Source organism: Pristiophorus japonicus, chromosome 8 (assembly GCF_044704955.1).
Source record: "Pristiophorus japonicus isolate sPriJap1 chromosome 8, sPriJap1.hap1, whole genome shotgun sequence".
Taxonomy (NCBI): Eukaryota; Metazoa; Chordata; class Chondrichthyes; family Pristiophoridae; genus Pristiophorus; species Pristiophorus japonicus.
Window position 1 is genome coordinate 241,054,864 of NC_091984.1, and position 19,663 is coordinate 241,074,526.

The window sequence follows — 19,663 nt, forward strand, 5'->3', positions numbered from 1 at the left end:
TAGTGGCTAAGCGGGATTAGGTATAAAATGTAGCCCATGTGAAGAAAATTCAGTGTCGGCCTCACAATCGCGGTCGGACGATCCGGTTCCAAATGGCGCGCGGCGGCGGCGGCGGCGGCGACTGGAGGGGAAGTGGCGCAGGCGCAGTGCCGGGCTGTGGGCACGCAGGCGCAGTGTGGTGCTGTGGGCACGCAGGCGCAGTGCCGGGCTGTGGGCGGGTTGCGCGCAGGCGCAGTGCGGCCGGCAGTTGGCGTGACGTGGCAGAGGCCGGGCTCGGGCTCGGTGGGTCGGTCGGACGGGCCGAGGCGGTGAAAATGTTGACGCTCAGCGAGTGCTCGGTGCTGCTCGGCCTCCTCTCCTACCTGTGCGGCGCCTCGGCCTACTTTGTCAGCATCGACGCGCACGCCGAGGAGTGCTTCTTCGAGAAGGTCACGTCCGGCACCAAGATGGGGCTGATCTTCGAGGTGGCCGAAGGCGGCTTCCTGGACATCGATGTGGAGGTAAGCGAGCGCCCGGCGCCGACTAGGCCCCGAGCCCGCCACCGCCGCCCGAGGCAGAGTCCGTGCGGCCCGGCCCAGCCCGCCTCACAGCGCGGCGCAGCCGCTCCACCAACCCGCAACGTGCGGCCTGGCCATTGCCCGGGCCCCCGACCGCGATTTATTAACCTCCCCGGGCCTGGGGCCCCTCAACCGGGTCATTATCAAATAAAGCCCGATGCTCTCGACAGGGAGCCGCTGAAGAGAAGGCCTTACGGTCCTGGGTCTGGGATTAAAGCCCCCAGCCGGGACTCACTCTCCAAATAGCCGCCCGTGCAACTCCTCTAGCTAACAAATACACTTGTGTAATATATACATGATCTATAATCTGTGCATTATATATAAACTAAGCACATACATATATCGTAGTGAGTGCCTGAAATGTGGATTGCACAGCACTTTACAGGATAGTGAAGTATGTGTGGAGCATATGGTGAGATTGATGGGAAAGGATGTTTTTCCTGTAAGATATTGAATAAGTTTCTGAAACGGTTGCTCACTCACTTCATTCACACGATTGCTATCAAAATGTTTGTGCTGTGGAAAGTAGCTGTTTGTTCGTATTTCAGTGATGCTCTGTAAACCATAGTGATTATGCAAGATGTTAGCTGTTCTTGTATCCTGTCTCGTCACCATAAAACAGACACGGGCCGAACAGTCGTCTTCCATGCTGTATAATTCAATGATCGTGAAATGTGTAAAAGGAGTGTCCATTTCCTCAATAAAATCTGAATCTGCTAATGGTCCCTTGGATTGTTCTTTCTGGTAGGGAGGGGTTAACGTGTAAAGACACGTGGATTTCATCAAGTTACTTTGTAGAAGAGTTTGTACTTGAACATTAAGCTTGAAGAACTGAGTTTTACAAACCATGAAGCTTTTCCACAACAGTTGTGTCCCAGTTACTGAGAACATGTCCCATGCTTGGCTTAATATCTCTATTAGATGTAAAATAAGAAATAGCTTTAATTGTACAGTAATTGGTTTTTCAAATCTGAACTTTTAGGAATAAACTGTTTGTCTTCTGTTGAAGTTTTGCCAAATAACTACCATATGGCCATTATGATGAAGGGACTCCATCCACGATGTTGGCCTGTCTTTTCTTTTTACCAATGATTCACCTGTGTACTTGCAGCATTTTCTGTTTATATTTCACTTAACCTATGAACATTAACATGCCAGTCTCAGTATTAGTGCAGAATTATTGTTGCTGGTAGTGAGCTAGTTCATTGTTGTATAGGTACTGGGTTGAAAAGGGCTAGTTTGACATTTTTGATAGTTAATATATTTTCCTTCCTTGAACAAAATGGTTGCTTTCTTCAGATCGGTAATTCAAATTAGCGAGTAGGTTGGATGTAGTTTTTAGACCTTTCAATTAGCTCTTAAAGGTGGTCCCTATTTGCTGAGACCACTTGCAGAACAAACATGCATCAATTCACAGGACAATGGGGAGGCAGATGTGTTAATTGAGAAGTTCCCTCGTTTATTGTGCCATTAGGTTCTGTTTGTGTGATAAATCACTAACTGACACTTTCAGATTATGAACAGAATGTTGAAAGTTTGATCAGTATCATTTGTGTGGTTACAGAAGCGGCAGGAAACGACCAGCCCCATTAGTATTTGAAAAGAGAAGATGGTTCAATATTTGGGGTGGAGACTATACGAACTGTTTCGTAGAATCAGAATGTTACAGCACAGACAGAGATCATTCGGCCCATCGTGTTTTCAAAGAGCTATCCACTGAGTCCCATTGTCCTGTCCTTTCCCCATACTCTTGATTCCCCCCCCCCCCCCCCCCCCCCCCACTCCCCTTTAGACATTTATCCACTTCCCTTTTAACAGCAGGATTCTGCTTGCACTGTTGTTTCTGGTAGGGCAATCCCTGTCCTAATAAGATTTTGCATTAAAAAGTGTTTCTATCTTATCCTTGTTAATACAGTTACAGATTAAGCATTTTAGCCATCCCTATAAATACTTCAATTGTGCAACAAAAAAAAAGCCTTAATACTTCAGTCTGAGACATTGTGCTCCATTTCTGTTGGTTCATGTTTAAAAAGTATCTACAAAAACATGCTAAGGGCTACGTTTGTCAATGGTTTGTGAACAGGAGATATATTCTGAATCCGAACGATTTGGAGTCTGACGGTCTCTTGCCTTCCAGCAGTGGGTAAAGTGTAGTCGCAGCTGCTGTCGCCAAACTTGTCGGTCCGGAATTAAAATGGGAGCACAGTACAACCCTGTCTGACCTTTTTGATAGTTCAGCACCTTAGGGATATTTAAGCTGATGCCAAATAATTACTTAATCTGCATGAATGTAGAGTCTGAGAAGTTGTGTTCTGTGCTGTCTCTCCTCAAACCACGTTGCTTTCAACTTTTAAAAATTTGGACGCACAACAGTGAACACAACTCCTTGCCCGGAGACAATTCTGTGTAGCTTTCCCACAATTTTAATCTTAAAAGTTGACTTTCAGGGAAAAAAGATGTGAATCTAACATCCTGGGACATCGGTGATGAGGTTATTAATGCTATATCTAAAAATCGAGGGCTGAGTCCGGAAAGAATCTTTGTAGATACTCGTCAACCTCGGGCGATGCAAACAGCATGAAGCCCAAGTGTGGTGTTCAGGTGAAATGGGGATAGTTGGACCAGCGCGTGCAGGTGTAATTCAGTCCCCATTTTAAAGTTATAGATTCTGTCCTTGTATTTGTTTCGAATTGTACAGCACAGATGGAGTCCCATCGTGTCTGCCGGCTCTCTGAAAGAACTATCCAATTAGTCTCTCTAAATGTTCCTCACAATTTTTTCTGGTCTGCGTGACCCCTTTAATGAGCTGTGCGGCACATTCAGACGTCCGTGCATGCGCAGTTTTTCGATTTAAAAGCCGTCTCTGGCTGAGTGGGCCCTTAAAAGGAGCATGGATCCCACATTTCCCCATAGCCCTGAAAATTGTTCTTTTTCAAGTATATATCCAATTCTCTTTTGAAAGTTATGAGTGAATCTGCTTCCACTGCCCTTTCAGGCAGCGCATTCCAGATATTAACAACTCACTGCGCAAAGAAAATAACCTCCATATTCCCGTTGGTTGTGCTGTAAATTCCAATGTCCACATTTCAAGTGGAAGCAGTTTTATTGTCAGATTGTAATTCCACCCTCCTGGCGGTAGGCACTGCAGCACCTGTATTGGTGGGAGAGTAGCATTACAGTGTGACAGGATTACATACAGTTTTGTGAATAAGAACATAAGAAATAGCCATTCAATAAGATCATGGCTGATCTAATCGTGGACTCAGCTCCACTTCCCCGCCTACTCTCCAAAACCCCTTATCCCCATATTGTTCAAGAAACTGTCTATTTCTGGCTTAAATTTATTCAATGTCCCAGCTTCCACAGCTCTCTGAGGCAGCAAATTCCACAGATTTACAACCCTCAGAAGAAATTTCTCCTCATCTCAGTTTTAAATGGGTGGCCCCTTATTCTAAGATTATGCCTTCTAGTTCTAGTCTTCCCCCATCAGTGGAAACATCCTCTTGTCAAGCCCCCTCATAATCTTACACGTCTCGATAAGATCACCTCTCATTCTTCTGAATTCCAATGAGTAGAGGCCCAATCTACTCAACCTTTCCTCATAAGTCAACCCCTTCATCTCCGGAATCAACCGAGTGAACCTTCTCTGAACTGCCTCCAAAGCGAGTATATCCTTTCGTAAATATGGAAACCAAAATTGCACACGGTATTCCAGGTGTGGCCTCACCAATACCCTGTATAGCTGTAGCAAGACTTCCCTGTTTTTATACTCCTTCCCCTTTGCAATAAAGGCCAAGATTCCATTGGCCTTCCTGATCACTTGCTGTACCTGCATACTATTCTTGTGTTTCATGCACAAGTATCCACAGGTCCTGCTGTACTGCAGCACTTTGCAATCTTTCTCCATTTAAATAATAACTTGCTCTTTGATTTTTTTTTTCTGCCAAAGTGGATGACCTCACACTTTCCAGCATTATAGTCCATCTGCTAAATGTTTGCCCACTCACTTAGCCTGTCTATGTCCTTTTGCAGATTTTTTGTGTCCTCCTCACACGTTGCTTTTCCTCCCATCCTTGTATCGTCAGCAAATTTGGCTACGTTGCACTCAGTCCCTTCTTCCAAGTCGTTAATATAGATTGTAAATAGTTGGGGTCCCAGCACTGATCCCTGCGGCACCCCACTAATTACTGGTTGCCAACCAGAGAATGAACCATTTATCCCGACTTTCTGTTAGTTAGCCAATCCTCTAACCATGCTAATATATTACCCCTGACCCTGTGAACTTTTATCTTCTACAGTAACGTTTTATGTGGCACCTTGTCAAATGCCTTCTGGAAGTCCAAATACACTACATCCACTGGTTCCCCTTTATCCACCCTGTTTGTTACATCCTCAAAGAACTCCAGCAAATTTGTCAAACATGACTTCCCCTTCATAAATCCATGCTGACTCTGCCTGACTGAATTTTGCTTTTCCAAATGTCCTGCTACTGCTTCTTTAATAATGAGCTCCAACATTTTCCCAATCACAGATGTTAGGCAAACTGGTCTCTGCTTTTTGTCTGCCTCCTTTTTTAAATAGGGGCGTTACATTTGCAGTTTTCCAATCTGCTGGGACCACCCCAGAATCCAGGGAAATTTGGTAAATTACGACCAATGCATCCACAATCCCTGCGCTACTTCTCTTAAGACCCAAGGATGCAAGCCATCAGGTCCAGGGGATTTATCTGCCTTTCGTCCCATTATCTTTGAGTAGCACCTGCTTAGTGATTGTGATTGTGTTAAGTTCCTCCCCCCCCTATAGCCCCTTGACGATCCACTGTTGGGATATTGTTAGTATCCTCTACTGTAAAGACTGATACAAAATATTTGTTCAGAGTTTCTGCCATCTCCATGTTCCCCATTACTAATTCCCTGGTCTCGTCCTCTAAGGGACCAACATTTACTTTAGCCACTCTTTTCCTTTTTATATACCTATAGAATCTCTTGCTATCTGTTTTTATATTTCATGCTAGTTTACTTTATATAGTCTATCTTCCCGTAATCATTTTTTAGTCATTCTTTGCTGGCTTTTAAAAGCTTCCCAGTCTTCTGTCCTCCCACTAATTTTGGCCACTTTGTATGCTCTTGTTTTTAATTGGTTACCGTCCTTTATTTCTTCAGTTAGCCACGGATGGCTCTCTTTTCTCATAGAAACATGGAAAATAGGTGCACGAGTAGGCCATTCTGCCCTTCGAGCCTACACCACCATTCAATATAATCATGGTTGATCATGCAATTTCAGTACCCCATTCCTGCTTTCCCTCCATACCCCTTGATCCTGTTAGCCGTAAGGACCACATCTCACTCCCCTTTGAATATATCTAACGAACTGGCCTCAACAACTTTCTGTGGTAGAGAATTCCACAGGTTCACAATTCTGAGTGAAGAAGTTTCTCCTCATCTCGGTCCTAAATGGCTTACCCCTTATCCTTAGACTGTGACCCCGGTTCTGGACTTCCCCAACATCAGGAACACCATCTTGCACCCTTTCCTCCTCACCTGGAATATATTTTTCTTGAGAGTTGTGAAATATCTCCTTAAATGTACACCACTGTTCATCAACCGTACACTTTAATCTATTTTCCCAGTCCGCTTTAGCCAACTCTGCCCTCATACCTTGATAGTCTCCTTTTATTTAAGCTTAGTACGCGTTAGAGATCCCACTTTCTCATCCTCCATCTGAATTTGAAATTCAATCATGCTATGATCACTCATTTCAAGGGGATCCTTTACTAGGAGATTGTTTATTAATCCTGTCTCATTACACAGGACCAGGTCTAAGCCTGCCCCCCGGTTGATTCCGTTACATACTGCTCAATGAATCCGTCCCTTACGCACTCTATGAACCCCTCTTCAAGACTACTCAGACCAATTTGATTTGTCCAATCAATATGGAGGTTAAAATCACTCATAATTATTGCTGTTGCCTTTTTACAAGCCCCCACTATTTCCTGGTTTATGCTCCGACCAACAGAGTTACTACTGTTAGGGGGGCCTATAAACTACGCCCGCCAATAACATTTTCCCTTATTATTCCTTATCTCCACCCAAACTGTTTCAACATCCTGATCATTTGAGCTAAAAGCTTTTCTCACTATTGCAGTGATTCCATCCTTTATCAATAGAACTACCCCACCTCCTTTTCCTTTCTGTCTGTCCTTCCGGGTTGTCAAGTACCCCTGAATATTTAATTCCCAGTCCTGGCCACCTTGCAACCACGTCTCTGTAATGCTCATCAGATCATACCCATTTGTCTCAATTTGTGCCGTCAACTCATCTATTTTGTAACAAATGCTACGTGCATTTAGACAAAGTGTTTTAAAATTTGTGTTATACCCTTTTTTCCTGTTTGTTTCCTCTCTCCTTCAAATTCACTTACTTTATTTTTGCTTTCTAATTCCAGCTTTACTCCCCTCCCTACTGAATCTATTTTCAGGTTCCCATCCCCCTGCCAAGCTAGTTTAAACCCTCCACAACAGCACTAGCAGACCCCCCCCCCCCCCCGGCTCTGTTGAAGTGCAACCTTGTCCGGCTTGTACAGGTCCCACCTCCCCCAGAAGCAGTCCCAATGCCTCAGGAAACTAAAGCCCTCCCACCTGCACCATCTCTCCAGCCACATATTCATCTGCTCTATCCTATTATTTCTGAACTCACTAGCTCATGGCACTGGGAGTAATCCGGAGATTACTATCTTTTTGAGGTCCTGGTTTTTAATCTCCTAGCTCCCTAAACCCTGCCTGCAGGACCTCTTCCTACCTATCTCGTTGGCACCGATGTGGACTATGACCTCTGGCTGTTAACCCTCATCCCCCAGAATGCTCTGCAGCCGCTCAGTGACATGCTTGACCCTGGCACCAGGGAGGTAACATACCATCCTGGAGTCACGTTTGCGGCTGCAGAAACGCTAGTCTGCTCACCTGACTATCGAGTCCCCTACCACTATAGCTCTTCCCACCCCCCCTCCACACACAGCTGTAATATAAAAAGTTGACTCCCCCTCCCTGCACCGCGACACTCTCACTGCATTCAGATGAAAGATTTTTAATATATAGCTCTGGATAACGAGTGACTTTTACTGAGGGCTGGCTAAGTGGGGTCTCTTTGGGTTTGAAGTGGCTCCAAAGTGACTCCCTTGCCAATAAGATGATTCTCTGGCAGACTAGGAATTGCAATACCTGACAGACGGGTGCAGGGCGCTGGTGATTAAACAGCCAGCCTGGCTCACGACTGGAACCTGGAAGGGGGTTGGGATTCTTCCCAGTCAGCGCCAGATAACCCTGAAAACTCGTGTCCGAGCGGACAGGGTTGTCTGAACTGGACAAGTGGCAGGCGATTTATCAGTGCCCCCTGCTGGTAGGCTGTGTGGATTTAGCGAGTTAAACTCCCATCAGTACCCCTGCATACACTTGGAGGCTCCTAACCCTTGGCTTTGGCTGTTTGGGTGTGTCCCTTTGAGGACAGAGTGCATTCGGGCAACCAAACTACCTGTATGGACGTCTCACTGGCTTGTTTTGAAGAATCATTATAACGGTTATGGGTTTCTGTGCACGTTGCCTTCCGCGTGTACTGTAAACGCAAGTTTCACACTTGCCAGAACTTGTGATGCATTTGGCTATCTATTTTTGTTTTTTGCAGATAACTGGACCAGATGGTAAAAATATTTATAAGGGGGACCGGGAGTCCAGTGGGAAGTACACATTCGCTGCACACATGGACGGAACGTATAAATTCTGTTTCAGCAACAGAATGTCCACTATGACCCCCAAGATAGTGATGTTCACCATCGACATTGGAGAGGCACCGAAAGGACATGACATGGAGACAGAAGGTGGGGTTTTACTCTCGCCAGGGGGACAAGGATTTGTAACTCCAACAAAGGGCGGGTGCGCATTGGAGATTTGCTTTTTGATTAACTGGGTCTATTGAGAATTACAACAGCACACAATCAAATGGTTTTTCACACTTGGGGTGTTATATGATGCTTGAAGTTAACAATTATTTTGCCTAAATTAAAAGGCAACTTGAACTTGGAGGGAAAGTCAAAAAGAAAAAGGCTGTCTGGTGAAGCTCATCCCTCCTCCCATCAGCACTGCGACGTGCGCCCCCCCCCAAGCCCAGGTACCGGGACCCTCTCTTTCTCCTGTCTTTCCCCCACCCCCCACCGCCACCTTCCCCCCCCCCCCCTGCCCCGGGCACCGCTTCATCTTAAATATCCCGCTTAATAAATTATATATTATATTCCTTGATGTGGTTTCCGCCTTTTTTAGTACTTTCTCTCGACGGACCACAGTCTTAAACTCCTCCAATCCTGTCCTCCAGCATCGCCCCGTTAGAGTCCGCCTTGCCCCTTTCTGCACTCACTCCAGCTTGTGTTACATGCTTTTAGTGATGGATTTGCAGTTACAGATTTCACTATTTAGCACTGAGCATTATTTTCGATCTGCTTTAATCTGTTTGCTTTTCTTTGTAGCCAGTTGCTCACTTCTCTCTGTCTGATACACTGATGTTCACTGCAGGAACAGTGAAGGCAAAGCACTAAAGCTTCCTATGAACTATAAAATGATTGAAAAAATTAATTCTTGGGATGTGGGCATCGCTGGAATGGCCGGCATTTATTGCCCAACCCTAGTTGCCCTGAGAAGACAGTGGTGAGTCTTCTCCTTGAACCGCTGCAAAGAGCGGTTTGATGCAGAGGAACTTGTAGGCCACTTCTGAGGGCAAGTAAGCATCAATCATATTGGTGATGGACTGGAGTCACATATCGATCAGACCGGGTAAAGACGGCAGGTTTCCTTCCCGGAAGGACATTAGTGAACCAGTTGGGATTTTACAGCAATTGCACAGCTTCATGGTCACTTTTACAGATGCCAACTTTCATTTTTCCAGATTTTTTTTTTAACTACATTTTTCCATCGAAATGTAACAAAGATGTCCGTGTTCCTGGTAGAATTCTGCATGTGCAGGCATATTATATTAATATGGGAATTAATCGATAATTCATCGATAATCAAACGCAGGCAGCGGAAAGAACGTGAGGCAAACCAATCCCACCCACCCCTTCCCTCCACGACTGTCTGTCCCACCTGTGACAGGGGCTGTGGCTCTTATATTGGACTGTTCAGCCACCAAAGAACTCACTTCAGGAGTGGAAGCAAGTCTCCCTTGATTCTGAGGGACTGCTTATGATGCTGAATCGATATTGTACAGTGTGAGATTTGAGCAGGGTTCAAACAATGGGGTAATATCTGATGTGAATTTCTGAAGGTATATTCAAATTTATTTTCAGTAAGTCTATTTCATCAGGTGTAACATTTTCTGACCCATTATATAAACGATGTAACTATTTGTACTGCACTTTTTTTTGACAGACATGCGACAGGCCCTGCCCCTGTCAAGCTCTGCCTCCCCCACCCCCTCCCGGCCCGAATCATTCCATCCATGTGGTGCTGAGAACCAGGACCTGAGGCTCCTGCTCGCTTTCTCCTCCCCACCTCTCCAGAGGGCCTGAAGCAGAGAGTAAGTGAGAGGCTGGTGGAGGAAGGGAGGGAGGAGGAGGAGGAGGGCGGGGGGGAGGAGGGGGAGGAGGAGGAGGAGGAGGAGGAGGAGGGCGGGGAGGAGGAGGAGGAGGAGGAGGAGAGAGAGAGAGGGGGTTGGGGAGAGAGAGGGAGGGAGAGAGGGAGGGGTGGGGGTGAGAGAGAAAGAGGGAGGCCAAGTGGGTAGAGAGAGAGAGGGGTGGGAGTGCGCGCACGTGTGCAGAGAGAGAGAGCCGGGCGGGGGAAGGGGGGTGTGTGGAGAGAGCGAGGCGCGGGCGGGGGGGTGGGGGGGGGTGGAGAGAGGGAGGCCGAGGGGGTAGAGAGAGGGAGGCCGGGGGGGGGGGGGGGGAGGAAAGAGAGAGAGAGAGAGAGACAAAGAGGCTGGGAGAGGCACGCACGTGGACTGGGTTAAGGCACTTTGACTGGCCCTCGCTGTATTCTGGGGAACTCTGTCCTTTGTCACTTCAGGAAGTCAAAGTGGATCGAGTTACAATTTGCAAAGTCAGTGAGAGCTTGGAATGGGCGGTTCCAGTTGCACATTCCAGTGAAACTTCAGTGTGTTGCTTATCCTCCAAGGGGACCAATCATAGACAAAGGGTGGAGTATGGTGGCCATTTTGGCAGTACAAATCAGCACATCCTTATATAAATCGGAACTTCAGCTGCTGTTTGAAAGTGCCTGTGTCAAATAGTTAAATGCAGCCGCTCTGTGACATAGGCATCTGAGAATTCATAATCTGCCAGATTTCCCTCGTGTGGGTCTGGATTATGAACAGATAGAACACGTTTTTAAAACTTCTTACTACTGCATGTAAACGTCTGATTTCACTTGAGAAACCTGTTCTTTTGTGGTCTTCGCCTTTGTTTCTTTTGTTTGGCATCTTAACAAGTATCCTGTTTATTTTATAGTTTGAAGCTGCACATTACAATAGTCTACTCGCTGTGTAATCATTTGTGAATCGGTTGTCGCCGCTTTTATAGCGCACACACCTGTGCAATTGCTTCTGGGACGCTGGAGTGTGAGTCTTGAGCAGCGGCTGATGTAAAATTGCCGAGAGGTTTAAGGTCGGAGACCCTGTTGGTGATCCCAGGGTCGTACAGTGGCACAAGACCCACACCTCTAGGACCCAGAGGTGCCAGTGCACTATCAAAGCACCTTGATTTTCACTCACTCTTCCCTTTTGCTTACTGTTGCTTTACTTTCGAACTTTTATTTATCCCGTGTCCTTCTGTTTACCCTTTCCTTCAGGTGGTGGGGATACTTGGGATGGTACGTCTACCAGTAAACATTTTTAATGAGTCTTTCTGCTGTCTCTTATCTCTGTTTTGTAGTTTCCTTAAACTCCTGGCTAATGCAAATAGGCTTTTGGAATCTCCGTTTTGTATTTGTGAATGAATTCTTTGTCTCTCCATTGTAGGAATCATAGTGTCAATGTTTCCAGTGTTGTGTGATGGCTGTTTGTGCTAACGATACTAACCCAGGGATTTAGACAACATTTGAAAATTGGGAGTTTTTGCTGACATTTTGGAAGTATTTGCAGTAAAACTGCAGAGCTACCAGCTGTAGAATCTTCCTCAACTATCACCTTAAATCACAGCTAAAAGCATTTGTGGATGCAAGAGTCTCAGTGGCATCTTGGGTCACCTTGAGTGTTTGTTTTTAATTGTGAATATTGAACAGCAACTGTTACTTTTTGTACTCTAAAGCTTGCTGCTCAGATTAATATTCTTTTGCTGCTCATTGATCTTACTATCTTATTAAAATAATTCCTAAACATGCGATTAATTTTTAAGCCTTGGACAGCAGAGGTGGAATGTTACCGTGACATTAATCAGATGTGCAGTTGTATCTGATTTCTTTTGAGCCATTTGTATTTTATAACCAATTTGAAATTTGTGCTTGCCATTTGAAAAACATATGGCATTCTGCCTTCCAAATGTGTCCCTTTTAACTTTCTTCATTTTGCAATATTTTCCAGTCTATTTCATGCTGGGTCCTGCTAGTTATTTTTGAGAGAGCACTTGCAAGTTTTGGAGCTTTAGAAAATTGGCTGTTTGCTATGAGGAATGGCTTTGACGGACCAAACATAATGCTGCATGACGGAGGAGGTTGCACACTGATCTTGTTGTTTGTTCATAAAGCTCACCAGAACAAGTTAGAAGAGATGATCAATGAACTGGCTGTGGCCATGACAGCGGTGAAGCATGAACAGGAATACATGGAGGTGCGCGAGAGAATACACAGAGCAAGTACGTACACCTCTTTGGCTTTGTGCTCTCCTCTTCTCCCCTTCTGGGGGATGTGACTTCTCCTGGTGTCCTCGAGTACTGGGCTCCGGGTGGGCAGTCTATTTTATACAGAGTAGCGTGGCTCAGCCCAGTTCTATCCAGGCAGGCACGTGTTACTTGTTAAGCCGTGGTGGGAACACAAGGCGATTCTCCTGTTCCCACACTGAGTCATTGAGGCCAGCTGCTGCCTCGGTTGAGATTGGCTAATAACCCAGCTTGATGATTGAAGTGTAGACCTTCTGCTCCCTGCCCTCCCCGCCCAAGCGGCCCCCCGGCCTCAGGTTTGTTTGGTGTCTCGATGTGTGGTGGATTCGGGTTCCACCATTAGCTTGTTTATTCATTTTCGGGATATGGGCAGTGCTGGGGAGGCCACATTTGTTGCCCTATCCACCAAGGTAATTAAGAGTCAATCTTGTGTGGGATTGGAGTTACATGTGTGCCAGACCGAGTAGGTGTGATGGGTTCCCTTCCCTGAGGACATTGGTGAACCAGGGGGTTTACTGCAATGTGGCTACTTTCATTGTCACTTTTTCTGGCCAGACCACACTTCACCAGATTTAATAATAATTTCCCAACTTGCGATGGTGGGATTTGAACTCAATCTCTGGGTTGGTAGTCCAGTGCCATAACCACTAGGCTACCACGCCATTCCGATGAGCCCCTGACTGTCATTGTAGGTAGATGATTCCTAATGGGAAGTAACAGGAAAGTCACTTTCTGCCCTTGTGTCCATCTTAAGAGCTCGTTACAAAGTGGCAGAAATCCGGAAACATGCCATTGAAGCACTACCTGTAGGAGAACATGTGGCAGAAGGACTAGACAAGAAACTTTCTGTTTGAAGAAGAGAAGGCTGACAAGAATTTGTGAATTGGAGTGAATGAATCAATGTCATCTCCTGATTTTAAAACAAAACTGTCGGTGTTGCTGGCCAAGTGTGATCTGTTGGTTTTTACTGTGATTTTGTAGCAGCATTGTTAATTGTGCGCTGGGTCAGTCCAATTTATTCTGTTGTGTTTTCTCTGCAGTCAATGACAACACAAACAGCAGAGTGGTCCTCTGGTCTTTCTTTGAAGCTCTGGTACTAGTTGCCATGACGCTGGGACAGATCTACTATCTGAAGAGGTTTTTTGAAGTCCGAAGGGTTGTCTAGCAGCCCCGTGTAGAAGTTCAGCATCGGATCCACAATCTGAAAAGTATCTGGTCACAACAGCTTTTATTACTTTGTCACTTGACTGAAAACCTTCCAGGCACTTAACGGTTTTCACTTACTGCTGTTTATTTAAAACCCTTTGTAGTATAATGTTGGGAGTCTGTGGGTTTGAGATAATTTGCAGAGGCCACAAGTTGCATTGTAGGGGATTTTTGATGCTCCAAAACATTTCAGATCGGTTTCTGAAAGGGATCCAAATAACACACAAGCCCCCCTAATGCTTTTAAAGCATTTCTATTACAGCGTGTAAGCAAGTTAATTTGTTTGCAATGCTGTATATAGATCTCCTGCCTTTTGGAATATTAGTGGTTCCCTACAGCTATGTTTTTTAAAGTGGCTGTGCATTTCTGTGGAGGATTTCTGCAAATTTACGATTAGTTTAGTACCTGAGGTATAGATTAACTGTAACCCTGTCCAGCCACCTTCCTGTTGTCGCACCCGGTTTTCTTTCTCCTTTCATTACCCGTTTTCACCACTGGAACCAAATTTGCCTCTGGGGGTTTGGTGATTTGTTATAGATGTGGATGTTTTTATAAAAATCCATATAAATACGCTTTTTATTTGCTTCGCTGTAATTAATTGGTAACATTGATGATGGGCTTAAACTGCAAACTAAAAGGAAAAGCATCAGGTGTGTGGGTTGCTGATTAAGACATGACTGGTGTGAAAAAGTTGCTTTTACTTGGTCTTTTGAAAATCTTTTCACAACAATTTTGTACAATTTATTTACAGTTCTGGTTTATCTTCGTGTTTAAGAGGTCAACTTGTGTTACTTTAGGGCAGCAGACCGTAGGTACAGCACATGAAGCTCCACAAACCCACAACTTTCCGCCTCGCTATCACGGTTTCTTTTATTTACATTCAAAATAAAGAGAATGCTACTTGATTCCAGAAATGCAGCTGGTTAAAATAATCCTGTGTCGTGGCTCGCACAGCGGCCTGATTGCACCTGGTTTGTTAACTCCTCTCCGACGACCTGTGACCTTTCCAGCGGACATGGCTGTCTAATCATCGGCTGTGGTGTAACCGACGGTTTGTTGTTGCCGGTGCCATCTTTGGTTTCTGGGCCTCAGAATATTTGTGAAGCTATTGGCGTGAGTTTCCTCGTTAACTGAAGCATTGTAAAACCATGAATAAAACTCCCAGGAACAGCGAAGGGATTTTGGGGGGGTGGGGAGGGTGTCATTTTTATATATTATATATATATATATATATAAAAAAAATGTTCCAGCTGATATTAAACTCACAAAAGCGGGTTTAAAAATTTTTTTAAATCTTCTGGAATTCGAGTTTACGGTGGAAAATGAATATTCACACTGCCAGTCCAAGCTGCTTATCACCACGGTCGTTTTGAAAAGGTTGCAGGTTTTCAGTGGCTGGGAACATTATTGTATAAATAAATGCTATCTGAACTTTACTTTGGACCAGTGTATGTCTGCACTGACATGGGGTTTGGCTGGTGGACACTCTGCCTGGGAGGACTTTGGATGGAATGAAACTTGTGGGATTGTGTGACTTTCAAAAGAACAGGTTTATAAAACTTCACCGTAAAAGAAATTCTGCTGTCTGCCAATTTTTTTTTCAAAATGTTTGTGTAACATCACATCTTAAATGGATCGGATGTGATTTGATGATGTAAATTAAAGTCGAAAGTGTCTCTCCAATAAAATGACCCCGAGCCAATGAGTAATTAATGCAACATTCTCTGTGAAAGATTGACGTGGTGCGGAGGATCTACGTGTTTGTATTCTGCCCTTTGTAAACGTGTTGGCAGCTGTACTTCAGCAGTCGCACATCATTACACAAAACAAAATTCCAAATGATTTTTTAATTCAAGGGGAAACAGTATATATATAAAAAAAACTTGCCAAATCTTGTGGCCCTATTCTTTTTTTTATTTAATAATTTTGGATGTACTTTGTAACGTGCTGCTTTGTTGGTAGGAATTTAAACGGAATGATCCAATGGGCTCCAGCTGCTGGTACCTTTCAAGAGCCAACCAGTGCTGTATGCGGAAAAGACCATCCCCACCACCCCCCTCATCTCCCTGATGAAAGCCAGCAGATCTGTGCCTGATTTTGAGTCAGTATTAATATGGTTGCTGAAAGTCCGGAATTTTAAATGGCAAATGTCATTGGATTGGTGATACAGTGGGAATCACTAAGGGTAGACACACAATGATTGTTTTATTCAGTGCCGCGGCTGCAGTTTTACTACGTCTCGGAATAAAGTTGGTCAAATTAGTTCCAATCTGGGTGGGGGGGCAGAAAACTTGCAAACACTGGGAATCTGAAACGCTAGAAATAGTGAAGAGAAGCGGGTCGATGTTTGGGGGTACAATCCTGATGAAGAGCAAAACATTGAAATGCTCACCGTCTCTCTTTACCGATGCTAGGATTAGTGCTGCAATTGAGCTGGTTCCTGCAATTGTGGTTATTAACCAGAGCTTCGTCTATTTAATAACATTTTTCAACTATTGTACAGTTGCCTCCACAAACACACCTTGGTCTTCCAACTTTGAAAGCTTCAGTACAGTGACAGGTATCTAGATTGTGGTAACCACTCAATTGATAGAATTGAATTCCAATCCTATTTGTATTAATTTCCACAAAAGTGTACTTGCAAATGAGAAATATATGCATTAAAGGAATTTACAGTAAATTGGGACAATCTTGTTGAATTTGCTAGGCCAAAAGAATGAGCAATGGGATGTGTCCAAAATGCACGGCACTGGATTTTGCCATCCTTTTTCTGATGCAGATTTTTACGACGAGATTTTAAAACCTTTCACTTAAGATTCTGAAATGCATTGCTGATTTTCCTTATTCTAATAATTCCATCCTCCACTTACTTTGTTTGAACACAATGTTCTGGCCTATGGCACTGTCCTTCTTTCAATATTCTGGTCATTGATGATGGTCAGTAGGCCTTTCAGTGACCTTTGTAATAAAATTAACAAACTTGCGATGTCAGCACATTTAATATGGGAAGGATTCTCTTGTGAGTGTTCAAGCCACACAGTTCCGAATGGTTTGAGCCGTGGTGTGTGCTGCATTAGCTGATATTTGGGGACAGTAATGGAACCACAGCCATTGCCCTCTGTCCCCGCGGGCTTCATCAGTTGGAGTTCTTGCCCTGAGACCGTGCTGCGATGGACATTGGGTGAGGACAGGATCAGGCTCAGCCGTGATGACTTTCTCTGGTCCTAGAACCCTACTGCAACTCGCCTCTGACTGCTCATTGTAACAAGGTATTGCAGGGTGTACGTACTGATGAAGTTGTAGCTCAGCTTAAGGTACTACTTTCAGGAGTGATGAGTAAATTGGGAGACTCGAAATGGAAACTAATAAGCTGGCCGCCAGTCACACCTCGAGAATCTTGCCCTGGTCTCGATTACTATCCCACTGAAGCCTCATGGTTACTGTGACTTGTTTACCACAGCCTGTTTAGCTCAGCAACCATGCATCACTTTAGAGTGAGTATTCAGACCACAGGTTGTTGCTCAATATGTCTTGAAGTAACTGCTATTCATTGATAAGCGATACAGCTTTAAAGAAAGAAAACGAACTGGCATTTATATTACGCCTTTCACAACCTCAGGACACCCTAAAGTACTTGAAGTATTTTTGAAATGTAGTAACTGTTGTAATGTAGGAAACACGACAGCCAAATTGTGCACAACAAAGCCCCACAAACAGCAATGTGATGATGACCAGATCATCTTGGATGAGGGATAAATATTGGCACCAGGGAGAGCTTCCCTGCTTTGGAATGCGATGCATTATTGAGCTCTCGGTCGAAAGGTGCGATTTGCTAAGAGACTCTTGACTACTGAGCCAAGCCAATATAGTTCAGAATTTGAGGCCCAACAGCTAGTGCTGTTTGATGATCCCAGAACTTGAATCTTTGACCAGTGGAATGTACTTACACCTGCTTCAGTGCAGCCTCCCTCCATATACTCGCAAAATCATTACATGAGCATTGGAAGTTAATTTCTGTAACAAATAGAGCTTGTAATAAAGTTGCCCGTTCAAGTTTACAAGATTGGATGCGTTCACTAGTTACCAATGTGTGTCTGCTTTTTTTAAGCATTCTGATTCCAATATCTGAAAGTGAAATCCTTTTTTTACTGATCAGGTTTTGTATAGTGTGCTGTGGGAGCTGAAATGAAGCAGATCTGGACCAGCTGCTCTTTTTAGTAATAAAATATTGAAATGTTAAATAAAGAAAATGTCTGGACAACTTCTTGATTTACTATTTCAGTTTTTCATTTTTTTTTCATCCATTCTGTTGCCCATCCCTTCACTGCTTCATAATTCTCATCTTTCTTCACTCCTTCCCTCCTTTTCCCCAATCCACACCATCTCAACACTACAAAGGACAATGGTATTTAGTTAGTAGTTCTTTTGTATCTTTTGCAAGCTTAACTATTATTCCACTCAATCATCTATTTGATATTTTTGGCCTATCTCCTCTGATCTCACCTTGCTGGGCTTCTTAATACTTTCATTCTCTAAAGCCTGTGTGCCTAAGACTTGGAACCACAGAGACTGTTCTAACTCTTCCCTCACAATCCGAGGCAGGATATAACAACGTTTTTTGGAAAGATGAACTCTCTGTCACAATTGTTATGACCACTTCCTATTTTATTAACACTATGTGCTCCTTTAAACTTTACTCTTTTTTCATTCATGGGATGTGGGCATCACTATTGCCCATCCCTAGTTGCCCTTGAGAAGGCGGTAGTAAGCTGCCTTCTTAGAAACATAGAAATTTACAGCGCAGAAGGAGGCTATTTCGGCCCATCGTGTACACGCCGGCCAACAAAGAGTCACACGGCCCTTAGTCAGTAGCCCCAAAGGTTACATATAAACCTATGAACAACGATGGAAAGGTAAAGAGCACCCAGCCCAACCAGTCCGCCTCACACAACTGTGACACCCCTTATACTGAAACATTCTACATTCCACCCCAACCGGAGCCATGTGATCTGCAGTCCATGTGGATTATAGTTTTGGTACAACTGAGTGGCTCGCTGGGCCATTTCAGAGGGCAGTTAAGAGTCAACCATATTGCGGTGGGTCTGGAGTCACATATAGGCCAGACCAGGTAAGGACGGCAGGTTTCCTTCCCTAAAAGGACATTAGTGAACCAGATGGATTTTTAAGACAATCCGGTAGTTTCATTGTCAGCATTACTGATACTAGCTTTCTATTCCAGATTTATTTAATTAATTGAATTTAAATTCCCCAGTTGCTGTGGTGGGATTTGAATTTGCGTCTCTGGATCATTAGTCTGGGCCTCGGGATTACTGGTCCAGTAACATAACCACTATGTTTCTTCCAGTGGTCCATCCTCTTAGCTGGTTCTCCTTACATTTTTGCTGTTTTGAAATCAAGACTTTGCAGTTTCCTACTCTTGGTTCATAATTTTCTTGATCTCAAAACTGCTGACATCCCAGTGTTTCCTTGGCCTTACCATTTTCTCTTTTCAACCTTGGTGGATCCTGACGTCTGACCCTTGGATCTTCACCTTGATTTCTCAAAAGTTGTGGTGAATATTCTTCTTTATAAGATCCAGTTCTGATGAAGGGACCTGAAACGTTAACACCGTTTCTCTCCACAGATGATGCCTGACCCGCTGAGATTTCCAGCATTTTCTGTTTTTATTTCTTCTTTAAATGTGGGTTTTTATATTGGAGACGTATTGGAGGACATAAATTTATAATCAATAGAGCGAAGGGAGAGGTTTTTAGATTCCTTTTACTCAGAAGGTTGATAAGACATGCAATGCTCTACCAGAAACAGTGGTGGAAGCAAATCCATTCTCGCTTTTAAAAGGGAAGTGGGTTAATATTTGAAAAAATGAAAAGGGCTGGGCAATGGGACTAAGTGGGTAGCACTTTTAAAGAGTTGGCACAGCATGGTGGGCTAAATGGCCTCATTTTGTGCTGTAATCTTTCCTATAAATTATGAAGTTCAGATGATCAGCATTGCCAACATTACAGAAATGTCAGGAGTGGCATTTATGATCG

At 44.3% G+C, this 19,663-nt stretch overlaps 1 protein-coding gene across 3 annotated transcripts; it reads left to right on the forward strand.

Moving 5' to 3' along the window:
* The first annotated feature begins 220 nt into the window (after positions 1-220).
* tmed2 (transmembrane p24 trafficking protein 2) lies at positions 221-16,290 on the forward strand. Of its 3 annotated transcripts, none has more exons than XM_070888185.1 (5): positions 221-500; positions 8,234-8,426; positions 11,380-11,400; positions 12,273-12,380; positions 13,159-13,430. In XM_070888185.1, exons 1-5 carry the CDS (start codon positions 315-317, stop codon positions 13,212-13,214), a joined length of 564 nt encoding a protein of 187 aa, XP_070744286.1. In that variant the 5' UTR covers positions 221-314; the 3' UTR covers positions 13,215-13,430. The 3 variants fall into 3 exon arrangements, with proteins under 3 accessions (XP_070744286.1, XP_070744283.1, XP_070744285.1); XM_070888182.1 differs by lacking the exon at positions 13,159-13,430 and adding an exon at positions 13,445-16,290 and having other exon boundaries at positions 225-500; XM_070888184.1 differs by lacking the exons at positions 11,380-11,400; positions 13,159-13,430 and adding an exon at positions 13,445-16,290 and having other exon boundaries at positions 227-500.
* The last annotated feature ends 3,373 nt before the right edge of the window (positions 16,291-19,663 follow it).

Bases quoted from the DNA above. Each gene is read 5' to 3' on its own strand.
- tmed2 (XM_070888182.1), top strand. From the start codon at position 315: ATGTTGACGCTCAGCGAGTGCTCGGTGCTGCTCGGCCTCCTCTCCTAC. The intron at 8,427-11,379 runs GTGGGGTTTTAC...CCTTTCCTTCAG, and splicing joins ACATGACATGGAGACAGAAG to GTGGTGGGGATACTTGGGAT. The intron at 12,381-13,444 runs GTACGTACACCT...TTTTCTCTGCAG, and splicing joins CGAGAGAATACACAGAGCAA to TCAATGACAACACAAACAGC.